At 45.8% G+C, this 22,509-nt stretch overlaps 1 protein-coding gene across 3 annotated transcripts in view; it reads right to left on the bottom strand.

Annotated features, from left to right (window-relative positions):
• tulp4a (TUB like protein 4a) overlaps positions 1-20,999 on the bottom strand; it is a gene marked incomplete at its 5' end in the record, with an annotated part of 50,350 nt that extends 29,351 nt beyond the window's left edge. For all 3 annotated transcript variants that reach the window (XM_083643440.1, XM_083643441.1, XM_083643442.1), the window contains 2 exons: positions 499-627; positions 20,748-20,999. In XM_083643440.1, coding sequence (XP_083499566.1) covers positions 499-627; positions 20,748-20,999 — 381 coding nt within the window. The remainder of the gene's footprint in view (positions 1-498; positions 628-20,747) is intronic.
• Positions 21,000-22,509: the final 1,510 nt, after the last annotated feature.

Here is a 22,509-nt window from a genome sequence, read left to right as displayed (position 1 = left end):
GAGACCACTGATGCTTGTAAAGCAACTGACAGTAGCAGGCTGGTAGCAGGGCACTGCCAAGGTGGCCTTAGGGCATCACGGCCAGAGGGAGGGGCAAGAGAGGCCATGGCCTCATGGCTTCCGTGTAATTCACACCCTGACCATGAGGGCACCTAACACCTACTGTATGTAAGACTAAAGGTCCTTAAACATCGGGAGCGTTTTTTTCGTGCGATTAATTCGCACGTCAATAATATTTTCCGAACCTATATCAGTCAATATAGGTTCCGAGGTATACACACGTCTGTGGCTGTGATTGACAGGTGGGTCAAAACTCGCATCGCAATTTCGTGCTGTATATTCGCATCGCTCTTGATGTGTAAGGACCTTTAGATTTATTTTTATTTTTATGACAGATACTGAAAACTTGCAAACAGAAGCAAAAAAATAAAAAGATAAAAAGTAGAAACTTTGAAAAAATTCACTGAATCTTTCATATCGCATTTCTGTGTATCTTACCTGAGCTCCACGGTCGTTGACCAGCTCCACGGACCAGCGGCCTTCATACTGGATCCATACAAAGATCCCTCCATCTGTATCACAGGTGGCCAGCTTCTGGAAGGGCTCGTTCCACCGCACCAGGACCACCTTCAAGGCAAACACAAAAAGGCATGGAGACAAAAACATGAGAGACCAAAACATGCTTAGCCAAACTGTCCAAAGCAGCCAGTGTCTCTAAACCTGTCAGTGTCCTAGAGCAATTTTGGTTCTCAAACTGTGGTCGTGGTCCGTGGGGCTCAGCATGGTGGTCCGACCGCCAGAGCATTGCAAAAAAACAAACAAAAAAACAAACAAGGGGGGGTGCTGGTATCCGCAGTGGAAGCGGTCCCTGGGAAATGTGGTTTGGTACATAGTGGTACAGTACTTGGTCTGAAAAGTTGGGGAACCCCTGTAGAGCAAAAGACTAGTATGAAATGATATCGTCCTGTAACCAAAAGGACACAGGTTTGATCCCCACGGCCGGTAACTTGTGTCCATCATCAGCCATGTGGTCTTGTCAAAGAGAGTTTGAGCAACACTGACCTGTCTGCCTGCTCACTCATTGCAAGTTAGCATGTAAAATCAAAGTGCCCATCGTTTCAGTGAGCTAAATTTAGCACCCGACTGGATGAAAGTACATCAAAAAAGTGGGTTAGCCTCATTTCAAAAGAGTCACAAAGGGACCGCTAATATTCTGACTGTCGTAGATAATGAACTTCAATTATTCCATCTCTCCTCAGTGCATTGCCTGGCTTTACCACACTTACAATTAGAGATACACCCATTGCAAAATTCTGTCCCAAATTACCGATGTTTAAAATAACAATATGGCCGACACCGATATGTTTTTTATTGCACCCTTTTTGACGGGGAAAGAAAGAAATTTATAAACAAATAACTGACCTGTGTTAAAAGTCTTTTGAGCCCTTCATCACACTATCATTCAATGAGTACACATTCAATCTTACAAATGTATTTATGAAACAAACAACCATGAAATTATGTGACCCAACTGGTGGCTAAATATTGGCCATTGCAATCGGTGATAGGCCGATTGCAGTCAACAAACAAAGGAGGGGGGCATCAGCAGCAACAACCCCCCCCATCATCTGATGAGGGCTGGTAGGATGCTGAGAGTGGCTGATGATTGCATACTGTACTTGATCTGAAGCACCCACAAGTTCTCACCATTTCTCATGAAGAGAGGAAGAGTGAGAAAGAGATTGTGCATATTTGTATAATGCAACCAATTATATAACAACAATTTAGTCTTATTGTGCATTTGACTGGTTCAAGAGAAGCATGCAGAGAAAGGATGGAAACAGAAACGGAACGTTTACTGTGTGGTTTTAAGATCAGACTTAAAATGGATATTTCCTCCGGTAGCAGCCACTCACAGATGACTGGGTTTCTGTGCTTGTGAGCTCAGTGGATAATATGCTTTGTCATAAAGCTTAGACATGAGTTGCAGTAGATGGTTGGGTGCTAGCAGTCAATGATAGAGAGCAGCCCAGGTGAAATTGGTAACTGTCATTTGTCTTCATTTTCTTATTCTCTCTCTCATACCTTTTTGTTACCAATTACAATCTTGATATGCCCGCCCCCCCATATCTCAGTCTGGTCCTCAGCATGACTCAGCCTATTCCCTGCTCATATACACACACACACGCACACACACACACGGCAGGTTTTAGCAGGGCTTACGCCCAACACATCAGTGGCTGAACGTTGGATTAGTCAGCGTTGCTTTTTCTCTCGAACAACCCCCCCCCCTTCCTTCCTCCCCACAAACACACACACTCATTGTATCCATACTCCATAGGAACAGCCGTCACCATTCACAACAGCTCCACAACCCCCTGAAGAGAGAAAAATCTATAGTAAACAATCATTCTCACCCAGCTGTTTGCCACATTATCTGAATTGTCACCGTCACTAGATTGGGTACATGCACAGCTCCATCGACAACTGCGAAAAAATACCAAACCATTTTTGCATGACTAATAGGATAGAAGACAACTTGGACCAAGAGCACTGTGTTGCAATAACAGGCATTTGTAACAGGAATCCTGCTCATTGTGCCGGCAGCAACAGCGTTATAATGTTCTATGTGAACACACAGTAAAGCACAAGCTGTGTATCCATACTTAGGTTGTACAGTATCTGAGGAAGCAGTCTTAAGCCCCAAACGCAACCCAAACGGCCGAACACGCACCAAGAGCGTTCCGGCGCGCGTCAAACTGCCTTGACGCCCGTACTCCCAACCTGTTTCGATTTTGGAGCATCAAACGAGGTTCCAGCAGCGACCAAAGTGCTCTGAGCTCCCCCCCTCCCCATCTCTTCAAATCTTTCCACATAAGAAGATGCTTCTCCATTATTACAGCAGCAATGCTCAGGGAACTCCTTAAGTAGTTATCCCTCAGCGCCCATACACATACACATACACAATTTACACATACACATACACATACCCCCCCACAAAAATCACTGCCTTGTGTGTTTTTAACAATTGATGCTACAAGATGAATTGATCCCAGATGGACTGAAAGCAATCTATTTCTCCTCCACATGGCTCTATGCATGCAGTGCACAGAGTAGTACATGGCTCTATGCAGGCACACAGTAGTACATGGCTCTATGCATGCAGTGCACACAGTAGTACATGGCTCTATGCAGGCACACAGTAGTACATGGCTCTATGCATGCAGTGCACACAGTAGTACATGGCTCTATGCAGGCACACAGTAGTACATGGCTCTATGCATGCATGCAGTGCACACACAGTAGTACATGGCTCTATGCATGCATGCAGTGCACACAGTAGTACATGGCTCTATGCATGCACACAGTAGTACATTGCTCTATGCATGCATGCATGCACACAGTAGTACATGGCTCTATGCATGCACACAGTAGTACATTGCTCTATGCATGCATGCACACAGTATTACATGGCTCTATGCATGCACACAGTAGTACATTGCTCTATGCATGCATGCATGCACACAGTAGTACATGGCTCTATGCAGGCACACAGTAGTACATGGCTCTATGCATGCATGCACACAGTAGTACATGGCTCTATGCATTAGGGGTGTCAAAAATAATCGATTATAAGATGCATCGTGATGCGGACGTGCACGTTTCTGCATCGATTCACAAATGTCAAAAATCGATTATTAAAAAAATAATAATAATAATAATCAAATAATATATAATGGAAGTACATGCAGTCGTTTATTTTAATTATGGATCATAATACAATGCAATTCCAAATGCACTTTTATTTTAAAAGTAGCCACACAGTCAGGCCCGCTCCAACCCATTACGCAGAGTACGCAGACTGCGTAGGGCATCACGTGCTCTTAAGGGCACGCCCCTCCACAACCAGGTGCCCTCGCTCTGCAATCTAGCCAGCAGCTGCTGTTATTTGGTCAGATGGTACGTGTACGCTGCAATGGGCAACAAAAGGCAGCAGGAGTCGGGGGCGGAAAAAAGAAAACAGAAGAAACTGCGGGCTGACTGTCAGGCATCGATTGCAGGTAGGTGAATTCTGGAAAATTCGCTTAAACCATGCTAGATGTTAGCCATTACATTAGCGTTAGCCAAGTTAGCCAGGCCAGCTATGTTAACAGACAACTTGCTAGCTAACATGCTGATAGCATTGCTGCTGCCTGACCGAGCAAAACCCCGACCGCGGGGGGCGGGGGTCGGTTGAATAGTTGCATTTTAATTTCAAAGGTATGTGTGCAACCCGAGCCTACGTTAACTGTCTGTGATTAGTTTAGGGGGGAGGGACAGCTTTTACATGCGCCATGTTGCCATGTTGTGATGTGTGTGTGTGTGTGTGTGTGTGTGTGTGTGGGGGGCAGCTGGCTGGCTAGAAAAACATTTAACTCTGCATGCATAGCTAATTCATTTCCCCTGTATTTAAAAATTAATTCAGGCTCAATGCTGAAATTTGTGAGAGGAGCAGGAAGTACACCAGAACACGAGGAAGCAGATCCTCCTGAGCAATCGTCAACCAGCACCAGCAGTTCAGGTATGTGTTTAGTTTAGTTTAGTTTATTAAAGGATCCCCATTAGAAGGACATGACTGCACCTCTAATCTTCCTGGGGTCCTGTGTGTCCTCTGGGTGTCTTGAAAAATATTCAACTCGCATGCATGTACTAATTCATTTCCCCTGTATTTCAAACTTAATGCAGGGTCAATGCTGAAATATGTCCACCGAGGAGCAGGAAGTACACCAGAACACGAGGAAGAAGAGCCTCCTGTACGATCTTCAACCAGCATTTCAGGTGTGTGTGTTGATTTGAGCTAGTTGTGGAGTGATGTCATGAATGGCATCACTGGGGGAGTGATGTCATGAATGACACCACTGGTCCACAACTTGCCTCAAATCAACTCTATAACTGTCAAACTAAATGAATGACTCATTCATCATTTTATTATCAGTGAAACTTCATGAGAAAGAAGCTGATAAAGCTCACAGGTTCTAGCATCTGCCTGCTTACTTGCATGTACAGTTTAACAATCGCTTGTTTGCTGACATGTACAGTAATTCTAACAATTGTTTGTTTGCCACATGTAATGTAATGTGAGATACACTAGTATCGTTCATTAATGATTTTGCAGTCTTTCGTTTGACAGTTATTGAAAGTTTTGCAGTCATTCAGTTAGTTTGACAGTTACTTAGAGTTGGTTTGAGTTAAGTTGTGGAGTGGCCGTCCACAGCTTAACTCAAATCAACTCAATAACTGTCAAACTAGATGAATGACTGCAAGACTGTTTACAGTTTTCTGATGCTACAACTGACTGTGCATTAAATATTCAATGCTGCAGTACCACAATTTGTGATGTGCAATTTACTAACTGCAACTTATTGCACCTTACCAGTATGTCCTTTTATTATTAGGGTTAGGTGTGTATCCCATGTGTGTAACATGTTAAAAAGGCCTTGTTTCTCACATTAAACAACTGTGTGGAACTTGAAGCCTGCCTCTGCCTCCACCTTCTTCTCCTGCTCGCCATCCTAACACTATCATTCTGCATTCATACTGCTGTATATAGTATAGCTTTATGTACCTTACATGTGTTGTCACTTCATATTTGATAGTACTTTTGATCAGGATTAAAATACAATGCACATATTTGGCACTTGATTTTATATACTTTTATTATACCATCATGTACTGTTATTGAAGATTGAGCTTTCACAAACTATAAATATACTGCATGAATAAGTATTCGGTTTTAACTAGGGATGTTCATCAATTATCGAAAATCGATAATCGATCGTTAAGGATTGGAATCGATCCTGTGGCATTTGGATCGATTTTTTAATTATTAAAAAAAAAAAAAAAAAAAAAATTTTTTTTTTTTTTTTGGAATAGGTTTGGGTGGAATTCGTTCCTCCTCGCCCCACTCCATTGCACAACCTGAAAAAGGTTGGGAACCACTGATTCACAGAGTGCCTAGTATTCTGTGTAGCCTGTTTGGAACGAGGCATTGGCTGACAGTGGCCACTAGATGGACACACTGCTTCAGATGTGTCAAAGAAAAGCTACAGTACACTTGGTACTAGGGATGTTCATCAATTATCGAAAATCGATAATTGATCGTTAAGGATTGGAATCGATCCTGTGGCATTTGGATCGATTTTTTAATTATTATTATTATTATTATTTATTTTTTTGGACTAGTTTTGGGTGGAATTCGTTCCTCCTCGCCCCACTCCATTGCACAGCCGACTAACGTGAGGTGGAGCTTCATATAGTCTCTAGTTTTCTGGCTGGGCACGCACAGGCCTTTGTGCCAACAAAACTGTTTTAAACATGGGAAATTCACACCGGCATGCGCCGGGGACAGCAGTGTTGGAGAGGAGACACATTGAAATAAAGAGTTCATTGAGGAGAACACGTTGTCTTTCGTATTTTCTGCCATAGGCATTCATTTTGTAAAAAAAAAAAAAAAAAAAAAAAATTGAAAAAATTGAAAATTTTCTAAGTATTAATAAAACCGATGATCGATAATTGATCGTTAATATTAACCGATTATCGATTTTGGAAAATTTTCAAAATGAACATCCCTAGTTTTAACCCATTGATACCTGATGCAGCGTTTGCGTGTATATCCCTCATTTGTGTGTGTATCCCTTTAAGACCGCGAACCGCGTATACGCGGTTCGCGGTCTTAAAGGGATAGACACACAAATGCTGCATCAGGTATCAATGGGTTAAGATTGCAGTTGTTTATTTTGCGGGGAGGGGGGGGGCACCACAGAACAATTACGCTTAGGGCACCCAAATGGCCAGGATCGGCCCTGCACACAGTGAGAAAAAAGAAAGTGAGAAAAATAAATCACTGATTCATTAGCGAGTCCTGGAGCTGGACCTGGAGCTGCGTTGTCGTCCCCGCGGGGCGCAGAGGGTGAGCGTCTCCAATAGCACCGGTCATTCTGCGGGCCCCGCGCCCTCGCCCTCGCCCTCTCGTATGTGTGTGTGTGTGTGTGTGTGTGTGTGGCTGTGCGCAATAAGGTGTCCTGTGAGCTAGATTGACTGTGTTTTCACTCCACCTCCCACTGGCATCAATCCTAACACTATAGGCCTGTCTCAGCTGGTGAGCCGCGGGGGAGCCCACACAATGATCGCCGGCCTGTCGCCGCTCTGCAGCTGAGGTCTCTATGTCATTTTGAATGAGGTGAGCACATTCACAGTGCTGCTGCTGACAAACGCCTGCCCATCTCTCACTCACGCACACAGCGCTCAGCTGATGACACAGTGATACAGCGTGGCCTGGGGGGGCCACACGTCGATCGGCTTTGGCAGCAGTATTGTCAAAGGTAACAAACGAGAATGCGGGAAGATCTCAAAATACAAATCCAGGTTTTTTCCCACCCCACCACAGTGCACTGTCGGCAACCTCGGTTGAGTTTGATGGATTTTGCGGATGGTATTATACGACTTAATTCAGCTGCAGCCAGTGTAGCCATGAGGCGTCAGATTAGGCGCTCGAGATTGCACACATCTCTCATCATGCAAACTGTGGTCACTCACTAACCTGCATGTTTCAGAAGGGGTCAAAAGAACAGGAAGGGGGGGGGAGCATATTAACCCCTTGAGGTACTGCATGCATGTGTGGACACTGGACACTTGTCTGCGCCCCATAGAGGTGACAATTGTGCGTATGCGTATGTGTGTGCGTGTGCGTGTGCGTGTGTAAATTTAGCCCAGCGTGGAGATTAGCGGGAGCTGGTCAGGCGTCCCTGCTAGCGGGGACAGCTGAGCGCCTCACTGTGACGCTGCGATTTAGGAGATCAGACGTCACATGGGAGACAGATCAGATCAGATCAGATGTCACAACACATGGAGACAGACAGGATAAGAATGGGAAGCCACAGGACACCAAGGGAGGGACATAGGAAACACTGGCAAGAAAGGTGCAAGTGCGTGCACACACGCGCACGCAAATACACACGAGATGGAAAATCTTTGTTCTACCTGCAAACAATGCAGTTCCCCTGATGATTCCCCTCCCCCTTTTGAAATTAGTTTTTTTGAATACAACAGAAATCAGAAATATCTGCCTCATAGTGGAATTGACTAACTTACTATCAGGCAACATTTACCAGTATTTAGCCGCTGATTAGTGCCCACATTCTTTAAGATATGCGTAATTCAAAGGAGAACCAATTTAGAACTAATATACGGTTTGCTATTTATAAAATTACACTGAAAGATTAAGAGTTGTAAGAGGCCTACATAAGACTGTGCTGTTTGCTTGCGTGTGGCCCCACGCTTGCAGGCACAGACACACACATGTGCATCGTCTCACTTCATCCCTTCCCAGCTAATAGCTGGTAGCAGCTCCAGGGCTTCTGATCCGTTTCAAAGCTGCCCTTTGGCCAGTGCCTGGCCACTGAGCATGGAGCTTCTGCCTGGGAAGCTGGCAGCGTCTCCAGGCCCTGCGCTGGCCCTGGCCTCTGAACGCTGACCCCAGCAGCTTCACTCAGAGGACAACATCAAATGAAGGGGACAGCTTTGGGTTGCATCGGAGTCAGCAGAAGAGAGAGAGGGCACACTGTGACAGTGCAGGGGGGTGCAGGCCCACAGCAACACTGATCCCTGGCACGGAGAAGAGGGCTTTCTTTACACAGGGAAGTTCAGAATCAGCATGTTCCATTGGGACTATAGGAACCCAGCGCATCAAAAGCACAGCTGATTTTTTTTCTTACATTTTTACAATCGCCTTGTTGTTCTTTTTATTATGTGTAGGCAAATACCTAAACAATAACAACCAGTAAAAGCAGTGACACATGCACTTGGTGTAAGCAAAAACCTGAAGGTTCAGTATCCTAAATCAGCTACAAAAAAGGTAATAATGAAAATACCCTCTTAAAATGGTTGTTGGCCTCATACTGCACCCTGTGAGTCAGACTGCTGGGAACAGGCCCTCTCTGACCTCTCTGATGAGACCAGAACTCATTGGCCCAGCCTGGGCCACTACTATAAAACCAGATACAGAGAGACTCTTCCTCTGATTCAGGCTCTGACGTGATATTAAATCAGACGCAAAACTCAATTAGAGAAAAGCGCTGTGCTGTGCCGGGACCATAGCAGAGGGGCTGGAGGGGGCAAAGAGGGGGGTGCCAGTGATTTGCAGCCAGACAGAAGGGGGCAGCAGCAGGACGGGACCTTCAGAGGAGGGAGAGTGGGAGATGTTTACGGGGGGAGGAATCGTGTACAACTTGATTCAATATCGATATCTGATAACAGCAGAGAGACACAGGTCGTTAGAGGTGATGTGCTGCATGAGCAGCAGAGCAGCAACAGAGACCAACTGCAAAAACCCTGGGTACTGGCCAGCTGGACCAGTAGTCTGCTTTCTTTCACTATTTCCAGCCAAACTTTTTATTAGTGCAGTGTATAGCCGGCAATGCTTTTATTTTGTTAAATCTACGTTCACGTAATAGCAGCTATCCCCTTGTTTGCGAATTGCGATATATTCGTTCTATTTTTCCTACTGTTTTAAGCTTGTATTTTACCTGCCCAGGGACTACGGGTGGAAAATAGCATTTCTGCTATAACCTGATACGATGCATCTCTCCCTATTTTATAGGGTTAATGTTCTTGTACACTGTCCCTGTATTAAAAAGAAAGAAAATTCAAATTCAAATTTGAAGATGAATTTGTTTCATAGGGAATAGATAGACAGTAGACACCAATCAATAGTCTAGACTCGTAATGTTTTCAGAGAGAGTACAATCAATATCAATATTATCTCTAATCAATGTCACTATTATCTCCAACCATCAGGCCATCTTCACTCAGACAGCATGGAGTATGAGGCACGATTGTGTCGATAGCTATATGGAGACCAGCCTTAGCCTCCTCTCTTGCCTCTCAATGAATGTGCGATCGCTTGTGTCGGTTCATCGCTTGATTACAAGGCGCTTAACATCAATACATCAATCAGATTCAGGCGAATATCCTGCATTAAAAACACAAACATTCTGTTAAAACAGCAGTTTGCTGGAAAGGAGTCCACAATCGGCGATCCGTCTGCCAGCCAGCACTAAAAGAACATGCATGTTATAGGCCAACCTTTCCCTCTCAGACAAACTTTCCAGTGAACACAAAGCACACCTGGATCTGAGGTAAGAGGCGAGCGTGCGTGTTATGCAACATGTCTCCTGCGGGGGTGGATTAGCGAGCACACCAAAGCCGTTGCTACTAAGCACATTTGCTGAGGCCAAATGCAGTCTGCTGTCACATACTCTTCCCTCCTGCCAGGGGCTTCTGGGGTCAAGACAGGTGAGAGACGGAGAGACAGGTGAGAGAGACGGAGAGACCGGAGAGACAGGTCAGAGACGGAGAGACAGGTGAGAGACAGAGAGACAGGTGAGAGAGACGGAGAGACATGTGAGAGAGACGGGAGAGACCGGAGAGACAGGTCAGAGACGGAGAGACAGGTGAGAGACAGAGAGACAGGTGAGAGAGACGGAGAGACCGGAGAGACAGGTCAGAGACGGAGAGACAGGTGAGAGACAGAGAGACAGGTGAGAGAGACGGAGAGACCGGAGAGACAGGTCAGAGACGGAGAGACAGGTGAGAGACAGAGAGACAGGTGAGAGAGACGGAGAGACCGGAGAGACAGGTCAGAGACGGAGAGACAGGTGAGAGACAGAGAGACAGGTGAGAGAGACGGAGAGACCGGAGAGACAGGTCAGAGATGGAGACTGGAGAGACCGGAGAGACAGGTCAGAGACGGAGACACAGGTGAGAGAGACGGAGAGACGGACAGGTGAGAGACGGACAGGTGAGAGATGGAGAGACGGACAGGTGAGAGACGGAGAGACAGGTGAGAGATGGAGAGACAGACAGGTGAGAGACGGAGAGAGTTGGGGAAGCGACAGTCTAAAGAAAAGAAAACGCAAGTGAGAAAAAAGGAGGTGGCATGAGGAGAGGCACGTGAGAGATAGGGCTGGGCGATATGACGATATATTTCGTCTGGACGATAGAAAATGTATTTCGTATGATATGATGCTCTATCGTTTATATCGTTGTGTTGCAAATCACACTCTTTATGGCAATATTGTCCGTCATTGACGCTGTGCTTTCTTTTTTACTCACGTCCACAGTCCACACACGCACCAGACTGTGTCAACAAGCCCGTTGCGTCCCTTTATAAGTGGCACAAATCAGCCGTGAGTAGGCTAAAGAGCAGGGAGATGTTACCTCCATTCCGTCCGCCTAGTCTACCCAGGCATTTGCGCTGTGTTAAGTCCGCGTTTGATCCATATTTGCGTGTGTCCTAACGTTAAACCTGGCAAAACATCTCCTCTCATCATCCCAAGGAAATCCCTTGAGGGCTGACAACAAAACGTCTATCGTTAGCTTTAGCTTTTAGCTTTCCCTGTGTGAGTTGTGTTAGTTAACGTTGTTCTTCTTCTTCTACCGTTTTATTCTTCGTCTACTGAACTGGGTAGGTATTTCGACGTTGACTAAAGAAACACTCCCATCTAGTGGCCGCTTTTAGATATTAATCCAGATTAGTGCTTAAATCAAACACATCAATACTATGCTAGTGTCCTCTTTGAAAATCGAACTGGTGGTGTGGTTAAGTTTGTGTTTCATTCTACTGCCCTGCAACTAATTATTATTATTTGTGTTGTAAAGAATAGCCATGCTTATCTGTATTCTGAATGCATGTATCCTTTGTGAGGTTTGACAACATTTTAACTGGTTCAACTGCTACATAAATAAATGGCCATGTGGTCATTTTATATAAACTATAAATAGAATTTACAGAAAATATGCTATATCGTGATATATATCGGTATCGGGATATGAAATGACTTATATCGGGATATGAGATTTTGGTCATATCGCCCAGCCCTAGTGAGAGACAAGGACAGGGTTAGGAGATCTTTTGAACTGAAGAAGAGCAGCTGAGCCCGTTAAGTGTGGTGACTCTCCACTTCCTCAGGTCATGTTGCAGGGAAAATGGTGCTGCTGCTGCTGCTGCATTCAGTTCATCTTGCAATCCATTATTATGGTCCCCATTAAGACTGAAGAGACAAGTCGGTCGAACTGCACAGCAGAAGTCACGCCAGTGTCCTCCTCCTCCTCCTCCTCCTCCTCCTCCCTTCCCATTTAACACAGGGCTGCACAGGTCCAGGATCAGTCCCCGGCCCTGCACGGCCTCTCTGCCGGAGATAGGAGCTGATTTATTTATGAGGCTTCGCCAGGAAATGGCTTTTAACGCGTGGAAACGTCACAGCGCATCTGGGCGCAAGAGGCGGAGAGGGAGACATTGTGGTGGGGTTGAGGCAGAGAGGGAGACATGGTGGTGGGGTTGAGGCAGAGAGGGAGACATGGTGGTGGGGTTGAGGCAGAGAGGGAGACATGGTGGTGGGGTTGAGGCAGAGAGGGAGACATGGTGGTGGGGTTGAGGCAGAGAGGGAGACATGGTGGTGGGGTGGAGAGGGAGACATGGTGGTGGGGTTGAGGCACTAGAGAGGGAGACATGGTGGTGGGGTGGAGAGGGAGACATGGTGGTGGGGTTGAGGCACTAGAGAGGGAGACATGGTGGTGGGGTTGAGGCACTAGAGAGGGAGACATGGTGGTGGGGTTGAGGCGGAGAGTTGGCATGCAGCCTCTCCTCTCTCTCGCCTGAGGGTTTTCATAGTACACTTCCCTGGCTGATTCCAACTCTGCTCAAGTGTGCTCCTCCACTCAGGTGTGCTCCATCAGTAGCTAACGAATGGAGCTCTCCATGGTGCTGAACCTGTGTCGACTCATTTTGGCCCCTAATTAGCCATCTTACCCATTTAGTCAGCCCTCATTACCTAATTAAAAAAGCTGGCCCGCTAGGTCACCCGCAGGGGTGCTCTTTACACTTGCTGAAAAATTCAGCACGATCGCATGTAAAATGGCATAGCACAGCTATATAGCACAGCTATATATTATTATTATTATTATATATGTATAGCACAGCTATGCCATTTTACGTGCGATCGTGCTGAACACAATTCTGCTCACACACAGACACTTTGCATTCTTATTATAGGATTCTCAATTTTAGTCACAGGAATTGTGAGGGGAAAAACTGCTCAAATGTAAAATACCTGGTAAAGCTGCGTTCACACCGACCTATTAAAGTTTTTCGCTGGCATCGAGTTTACATACAAAGTCAATGCAAACGAGCGATTGAGCGTATATTCGCCTGGGAGAAAAATCGCTGGGCGTCCGAGCGACAGAGACAGAGCGATAGGGAGAAAATTTGCTCGTCGCCCGAGATGAAATATCCCAACTCGGGCGAAATTACGCTGGCATCAGTCGCTCGCTATTCAACGCTGATTGGCTGCTGTGTGAGAGTGAGTCAAGGATCACACTGGCTTGGAACAAACCGCTGGTTTATTGTGTAGCAACAAACCACATTGACAGGCTGAGATCTGACATGAAGTGAAGTCTGTACTACCGGTATAGAGCTCGCAAGGGGAGCACGCTGATAGGCTTAGCTTGTAAACAACTACGGTGGCTCGTAGTGGACAAATATCATGACATTGCGTAACGTTATAGCCCCCAGATGTACGTCAATTATTGTGCCTGTTGACGAGCGATTTAAACAGAGCGACAGAGCGATTCCAAAGGGTTGAATCCAGCGACAGAGAGAAAAATAAATATCTCGGTGTGAACACAGCTTTAGTCTTTAGCAAAAAGGATTCCCCACGCACAGCGCACAACGCGTTTCGCGGGTATGCGTCATCAGGTTCACTCATCATGAGTGAACCTGATGATGCATACCCGCGAAACGCGCTGTTCACTGAATAAATCTCAGTAAGTCAATTCAAGTGTGCGGTGGTTATTTTCTTCAACCTGGTAAGTCTTGTCATGTCAGATAGATAAATAATATCAGGATTAATCAAATGACATCATACTAGTACTTGAATTCTTGGTGTTGTTTATGTAAGTGACTAAAGGAGCTGAGAAATGTATCTCTGTAGGAAGACAGCAAGGAACAGCTGTGTGTGTGAGTGTGTGAGTGTGCGAGTGTGCGTGTGTGTGTGTGTGTGTGTGCGTGTGTGCGTGTGCGTGCGTGCGGTAAACAAGAGCCACTGCCCTGGGATCATGGATCTCTGTTGGATTAGGACCTTAGACAGTCTTGTCAGCCCCTCTGCTTTAACAAAGAGCGGAGATCAAGAGACGCAAAGGAAAACGAACAGGTGGAACTCCTGCCATTAGGCATGGAGCCAAACATAAGGCCCATGGGAATGACATGGAAGTGTGCATGTGTGTGTTCAGCTGCACAACTGTTTTCGCAGTATGCGCCAGTGTTTCAAGTACAGCTCCTCGTCCAACTCTTTAGAGGGCCTTTGCAGTCTCAACACACACACACACACACACACACACACACACACACACACACACACACACACACACACACACACACACACACACACACACACACACACACACACACACACACACAGTGACATTCTGCTGAGGACTTTTATCACGTTCATATTTTTAGCAACTCAAGTAAAAATGTCTCCCCTTGAGATTGTCACTTAATGTTCTACTTTTCCTCAAAACAGCGCGCTAGAGAAATAGAAGCCAAACTGTACATTCTGACTAGCAACTACTACTTCCTGCAGCCGGTGCATGCTGGAGAGCCAATGGCGTCGCAGCAATAGTAACCAGGACCGTAGTTTATCTGTAATGGATTCAAACCTATTCAGATTAAACTCATTTAGCCGTGATTATAAATTGTAGTATTTTTGTTGCATTTCTGATTAACTGACAGAAAATATTTTCATCGCAGAAACAGAAAACGCAACCTCAAACAAGTGCGACGCACTCATCATCACAGCTCAATGCATCTGCAACGGCATGGTGCTGCTCTAACGGATATTCTCATTGGAAATAAATGGAGTTCCTTCCTAGAGTAAAGCACACAACACACCAAGTGTGATGCCGGCCTAAATCGGACAACATGCTTGTGCGTCCGCCTCCAAATGGATGATGGAGCTTTGCCGACAGCAACTAGACCCATATACTCGAACGTCAGCTTGACGAGGGCGTCGCAGGGGAGAGTCCCCAGCAAAATTAGTAAATTGTGTGATTTCACTAAGATTTCAATGACTAGAAGTTAGGCCAAGGAGAGAGATGTAGTGCATTATATTTGGTAACAGTTTTTCACTCTCTCCATCTATATTATATTATACTTGCGCTGTTCACGTCAGCTGCGTCAAGTCACATTTTCGGGGGGCTGCACGCCGCGGTGCAACCCTCAGCGCGGGCGTTGACGCTGTAGCATGTAAAAGAAACGTTTAAGACATAGCACCGCTAGCCTGGCAGATGACAGGCCACTGATGATCTGCACAAAAACTGAGCTGTCGCCACCTTCCCCTCGTCAGACTAGCAGTCACTGGCAAGTGGCAAGCTTGTGTCAGATGCTCAGCTCTCATAGAGACTCAATGGACTCCTGGCGGGCTAGCTGCTTGCTCTACTAGGCTTCTGAACACACTGTAACAGAAAGAAAAAGTCATAAGAGGGGTTGATCTATTCTGATTCGTTCCCAGAGGGATTTTCCTGCGATCACACAGGCAGGCGCATCACTGAATGATGTTTTCATCTATTCTCATCTTGGTTTGAGTGCGCTGCAAGCGACACGCCCACTGCTGAAGGTCAGCAGCTTTGTTCCGATGATATAAATAGTAGCACTGCCATTCAGGGTCAACTGTCATTCCAATACGGTAGATCTTTTTGGTCCGTCTGTGTAAAAAAAAAAAAGAGGACTTATTGAAACTGCTGTAGCACGATATTGTTGTGTGATGCAAGTCAACCACATGAAGTCCCATTTCTCTGTAAATAAAAACAGAAACAGAGTAACCCATCAATCGCATCAACCCAACAAGCAGTTGCCTTATAGTTTGGTCTAGTTTCAGTTAGTGTGTTGTTATGTTAAGGTTAGCATTAGCAACAGGACAACAACGCAATCATGTTCAAATGACAATGATGTGAGACTTAGTTATTTATTTCCATAGTGACCATCATATAATGACTTGGATTATGAGAGCAGAGGAATACCACACTGATAGGGGGTTAACACACACACACACACACACACACACACACACACACACACACACACACACACACACACACACACACACACACACATCATGAGAAACGCACGCAAACACACACCACAAAGACCTTAGATATTATCCAATATAGACGGTTTTCACAGAATTGTGTTGCTAGCGAACCGTTTGAAACCTAGCTTATTTCCTGTCCGTTATTGTACCAGCAAACACTGCGACAGGAAGTAAGCTGAGGGAAATTTAGAGTGTTTATGCTGTTGAGATGAAACAGTCTATATATTTGTATCCACGCACTCTGTGAAGCAGATATGAGATATCATCACAATGATTCTGAGGATTAACTGTTGACTTGACTATACTGTGTGCATATGAAGCAGTAAGCACATCAGTTAAGCGACCGAGTGCCATGAAAAATACAAAGTACAAAGCAGTCTACAGAGAGCAGATATATCTGTCTAGTTTTACCACAGAGAGGCAGATATATCTGTCTAGCTTTATCTCACAAATATTTAATTGCAGTTTCCCCTCAGTTCTCCCTCCTCAGTAAGCTTATCAGTCTTTTTCACTCACCTCAAACTCATACAGACAAGACCTCCCAAAACAATCTGGCAAAAGACAAAAATAATTTCTCTGTGTAGTTTCAACTATGAAACGTACCTTAAATGACCCATACTAGAATAACAGCTACCAAAATCTCTGCATCTCTAGTCTACACCCTGACGCAGCCTCTCCATCTTGTTTTCATGGCCCGTCTCTTGTCAATTAGAAGTCACTCTTCTTCACGTCTGACTTCATCTTCCTGCTCTCCTCTCCTCTCCTCTCCTCCACTTCCAAACTTTTCCCTGCTCATCTTTTTCAATCTCGCTCGCCTTGCAGGTGGCTGAAATGGACGGAATGCCCGCCCTGTCAAATAGTGTGTGTGTGTGTGTGTGTGTGTGTGTGTGTGTGTGTGTGTGTTTTCATATTTGGTATGGTAGAGGGGGGTAGCTGTGCTCCTGCCGCTCGCTATGAAATTATATGGCTGTGGGAGACAAAACAATCTCCATGAGAATGGCACCTACACACACACACACACACACACGCAAACACACACACAGACACACACACACACACACACACACACACACAACCACACGCGCGCGCACGCACACACACACACACACACACACACACACACACAGACACAGTACATCTCTTTGAAGCAGTTACCTTGTAATTATCTCTCAACGCGGAGGAGGACAAAGCATCAGGGTTGCTGCTGTACGTACGCAGGGCTTAGGAGAACCTTGTCATTATTCACAGAAGATCTCGTTCACATGTCCGTCCTGAGAGCCATGCTGGGGCCACAGCTGAGCTGAGCCGAGCCGCTACACGTGCTATTAGGTAGGGATGCGTTTATGGAAAACACCTCACGGTACAGTGCGTGCATTTTGTTTGCATGAGTGGCCATAAAATGTCAATTAAACCCAGGCAGGGGCAGTGACGTGCTCTACAGAACTGCTGCCTCGCGGCTTCAAGATACCCCCCTTTCCTACATACCCCCCACTGGCCTTTCCTACATACCCCCCTTTCCTACATACCCCCCACTGGCCTTTCCTACATACCCCACTTTCCTACATACCCCCCTTTCCTACATACCCCCCACAGAAAACACATCCATTTCAGACGTTCACGACGTTAACGTGATCACAGTGACAGCCGGGACGCTCAGGTCTTTACATCAACGGGAATAACGGCCAAACGTAACGTCGCTCTCCTACGGGATGAGCTCATGTTGCGTTCGTTCCCATGTGCTCTTTGGGTAACAGTCCTACGGGATGAGCTCATGTTGCGTTCGTTCCCATGTGCTCTTTGGGTAACAGTCCTACGGGATGAGCTCATGTTGCGTTCCCGTGTGCTCTTTGGGTAACAGTCCTACGGGATGAGCTCATGTTGCGTTCCCGTGTGCTCTTTGGGTAACAGTCCTACGGGATGAGCTCATGTTGCGTTCCCGTGTGCTCTTTGGGTAACAGTCCTACGGGATGAGCTCATGTTGCGTTCCCGTGTGCTCTTTGGGTAACAGTCCTACGGGATGAGCTCATGTTGCGTTCGTTCCCGTGTGCTCTTTGCGTAACAGGAGTTGGGCTCATTTGCGTGAAAGGACACTCGTCACCCGGCGGTGACAGTGTTCAATGGCAGCGCTGACGTTTCAGAGGACAGGGCTGTCAGGGGACGCTTCTGCACTTACTGCTGAGCCAGCAGCAGCTTTGGGAAGTCAAGGAGAGGTTGCCCAAATGTTTTCACATCGCTCTTTTCCAATCACTTCAAAACAATAAGAGCATGTTGCTGCTGCAACGCAAACCAGAGTCAAATTCCGTGTATGTGTGTGTGCGCATACTTGCAGGGATGCAAACTCATGGAGAGTGAAAAAAGGTGACCGATACCAGGGCAGACACAAAACCACTCAAAACCATTCACTTAAGTGCCTTATTTTGAGATCAAAAAGGTGACTGTCACTTAAAGGTTCATTTGCATCTTTGTACTTGGCCAATAAAGCTGATTCCGATTCCGTTCACAATACGACAAGGGGAGAGTCGCCTATTGGACCGGCCAATCAGAGAGGCTGTGGTGTGTGCTAGCCGGACTGTACTGTACTGTACTGTACTGCACTGTACTGTACTGTACTGCACTGTACTGTACTGCACTGCACTGCACTGTACTGTACTGCACTGTACTGTACTGTACTGCACTGTACTGTACTGTACTGCACTGTACTGTACTGTACTGTACTGTACTGTACTGTACTCTACTGTACGTACACACAGCCCTCTCTCCTCTGCTCATCAGAACTGGGACAGGAAGTGATGTGAGTGAGTGAGCAGATCCCTCATAACCTGACAGAATTCGTTAGACGATGTCATTTCCCCCCGCTGTCAGAGACACGGAATTATGCACGGGGCGGACAGATGATAGATTTCACATCTCCCAAAGCGTTTATTTATTGCTTTATATCAAATGGAGAGTGGGAAGTGGAAAAGTCATTACCAGTTCCATTACTGGTGCGGGAATGAGGGCAGAGGGCATGGGGGGGCGGGGGTGTTTTTCCTCGCAATTCCATTTGAATTAAATGTGAGAGAACAAGCTTCTTGATATATGCCATGTAGCTTTAAAAACAAATCAGTAAAACTTAGCAAAAGAGCCTCAAGTCAAAGACACTATACGCAGTGATAATGTGACAAAACACAAAGCTGCATAAATTAACTCAACTTAATGATAACCACAAGGCAAACAACTACCAATATAAACAAAACAAAATACATCTTCAGAATAGCATTGAACTATTGTTATTTTCTAAATACCCCATTATCATACTTCCATCAGTCTGATAGTAGCAACATTTATATATTTGTAATGTATTAAAGATTTTTAGCAGCTTAAATAGGTGGGCAAACCATTTTACAGATTTTCTTTTTAGTAAATTGGGATTAACCTCCACCACATCGCTGCATTATAGCAAAACCACAAAGGGGCAAAATCAGTACTTGGAGCATATTCAAGTGGGCAGAGTTAAATGACATTTCTGCTGCGCTTCAGTCACCCTCTGTAGAGATCCATCCACTCTCCAGTCAGCTGCCTTATGGAATGCTGACACAGCACCTTGCTCCATCTGACCAACAGTTACATCCACTAAAAGAGAAAACACCGCCTGTGCTGGCTCTATGCTTGTGCCAGCACTGCTACATATGGATGGGAATATGCATATGCGTGATAGGGAATAGGCTACGGAGCCGCTCCGGCCATTACTCAGTGGATCCTTCCACAATAAAATAAATGGCTTTGAAGTAGGAAAGTTTGAGGTCATTACATTGGTATGGTATGAGATAGGTATAAAGCCAAGGAGCTGAGGACTGCAATGTTTTGATTGCAGGAGATTCAGGAGGATGCGGTGAGCAAAAAGACCACCCCCGGTTCAAGCCCGTCCAGTGCCCAAGTGTCTTTGAGCAAAAATAAATAAATCGCTGAAACCCTGCCAGCTCCAATGATGTCATTCTGCACCTGAAGCAGCACTCTGACCTCCCTGGAGTAGGGGCGAGTGGTCCTTGGTTGCTGGTTTCCTATCGTATCTTAACTGTATCCTTAACTGTTGTCAATAGCATTCGCCTTACACCCCAGTAAAACAGTCCCTGATTAGATGGCTTGAAGGAGGACCAGGAGGACCTGGACTGAAGAGCTGAGAGCCCCTGCTCTAAGGGGATCAATAAAGCAGTGGTTCCCATAGTTTTGTTTGGAGCAAAAAGGGGAATAATTCATTTTCATTATAATTCCATCCATAAGGAACAATTTCATACACTTTCTGTAATAAAACATCAAAAGCAAAAAGCGTCTTATCAGATGAGGGACCCAGGACAATTTTCTTTTATCAAATGGGGGTCTGTAGTCTAATTTGTGTCAGTTAAGTTTAGGGGTCGTTAACATGAAAAAGTTTGAGAACCACTGACTGCAATAAAGTATCTTCATCATTAGACAGACAATAGTTCAATCCCCTGTTGCTTGGGTGTGAAATAATTGTTTTAATTAGGATGGGGAGAAATATTCGTCACCCAACTAAATTGTAAAAAACAACAACACTTGACTCACCTCACTGTTGTGTCCTCTGAGGTTGAAGTTGATTCTCTGTGGGGTGGTCCGGTCCCTCCTGCAGTGGCTGGATGTGAACGTCACCCCCACCACCCCTCTGCCGTTCCCGGTAGCGAGCCAGCCTTCCTCGTAGTAGCGCTTCCTGCACACCGGCTTCTCCTTCTCGCTCTTGGGCACGCGGCCCTTCCACGACAGGCAGAGGATGTTGGAGTCGCTGCAGAGGACCGGGCCATGCTCCACGGCGGCGAACATCCCTGGCAACAGATGAGCCGGATAAGCACTATTCATAAAATCACTATCGCAGTTTCTCTCCTTGCGGATTTCAGCCACATATCACCTGGCCAAAAACAAATACATCCACCGATCACTCCCGGGGAAACTGGGTCTTGTCCGCGCTTGTACTGGCAGTGCGTCCAATCCATGAGAGTCCGAACCTCCCGGTGCGTCCAATTATGCTGGGGTTTGTCCGCTTCAGTGTGTCATTTCTGGGCTTCGCTTCCTCCTAGTCTTATGCGACCTCGGCTGTCTGAGAGGAGCAGGGACTCCTCGCATCAGCTGTCAACCCACAGGAGTGCCGCTTCTCCCGGCAACGTCATTACGTCAACCAGCTTGCTTTCCCAATCCACGTCGGGGATCCCATGAAGGACTGAATGAGTCAAGGGAAAACATACATCTTATGATAGGCTGGATTCATACACACATAGTCGCTGTCAAATAAGCAAGTGGAATATAAACGTATTGGTCGCTAACATTATTTTACAAAACAGTCTCAGTTCTCACTGGTCGAGTACCGCTGAAAGCTGTTGTCAAAACACACCTGTGTCCAATAATAAATATATTCATGAGCCAACAAGAACTATCCTCCTTGGCGGAAGAAGTTAACTACTTATTATTAACCCATAATTTATTCAGAATAAGATTTTCTTGAACATTTGCGCTGTCGTGTTATTAACGTTAAATGCGCGGCCTCGCGGCTTGATCAAGTAAACAAAGAGAAAAACAGATAGGGAGAAACGAAACAGAAGGTGGGGGGACAAGAAAGGGGAGAGAAAAAAAATCTCAGGGTGATTCAGACAGAGTGGCCAGACGGATAGACCGACAGATATGTTTTGTTATTGTCACCTGACGATCAAACGCAGCTCTGTATCAAGGACGTGACTTAAGTTAGCTGTCAGTACCAGTAACGTTACCAAGCAAGACAAGAGCAGCCACACCGACCCGAACCATGGACAGCTAACGTCACAAGATCACCCATATACTACCTGCTGCAAAACCAATACGATATAAAACATGTCAGGTTATATTGTATAGAAGGCCCAGAGATGCCGCTAAACGTTACTACAACTGATTGGAGCGCATGAGATGGTGCCAAAACATAAGCAACACCCATCAGCATTAGCATTAGCCTCCTGGCTAGCTACTGTAAAGAGAGCTATGTGGCTCCACAACACAGACACCGGAGATCAAGTATGTCAGTCGGTTTAACGATAGTAATGCCTCAGTCAATTCGTCTTTTTTCGAGATCATGGCAATCTAACCGAGGTCTCAGAAACCGACAGGAGATACAGCTAACGCCAGCTAGCTAGGTTAGCTACTCCACAAAGAACGGTAGCTAGCCTGCTCAGCGGCGGCTTGACTCACTGGCTCCGTCTGCCGCTGGCACTCAATAGCTTGTTAGAGCTAACGAGTTAGCTGGATGTTTGTCCCAACGATTTTCAGAATACTCGTGCCTAGCTGTTCAAAACAACCACATTGCGGTGGT

The sequence above is a fragment of the Poromitra crassiceps genome, assembly GCF_964638095.1.
Source record: "Poromitra crassiceps genome assembly, chromosome: 9".
Lineage (NCBI taxonomy): Eukaryota > Metazoa > Chordata > Actinopteri > Beryciformes > Melamphaidae > Poromitra > Poromitra crassiceps.
The sequence above is the reverse complement of the archived record's forward strand: the minus strand, read 5'-3'. Positions and strand labels throughout refer to the sequence as shown.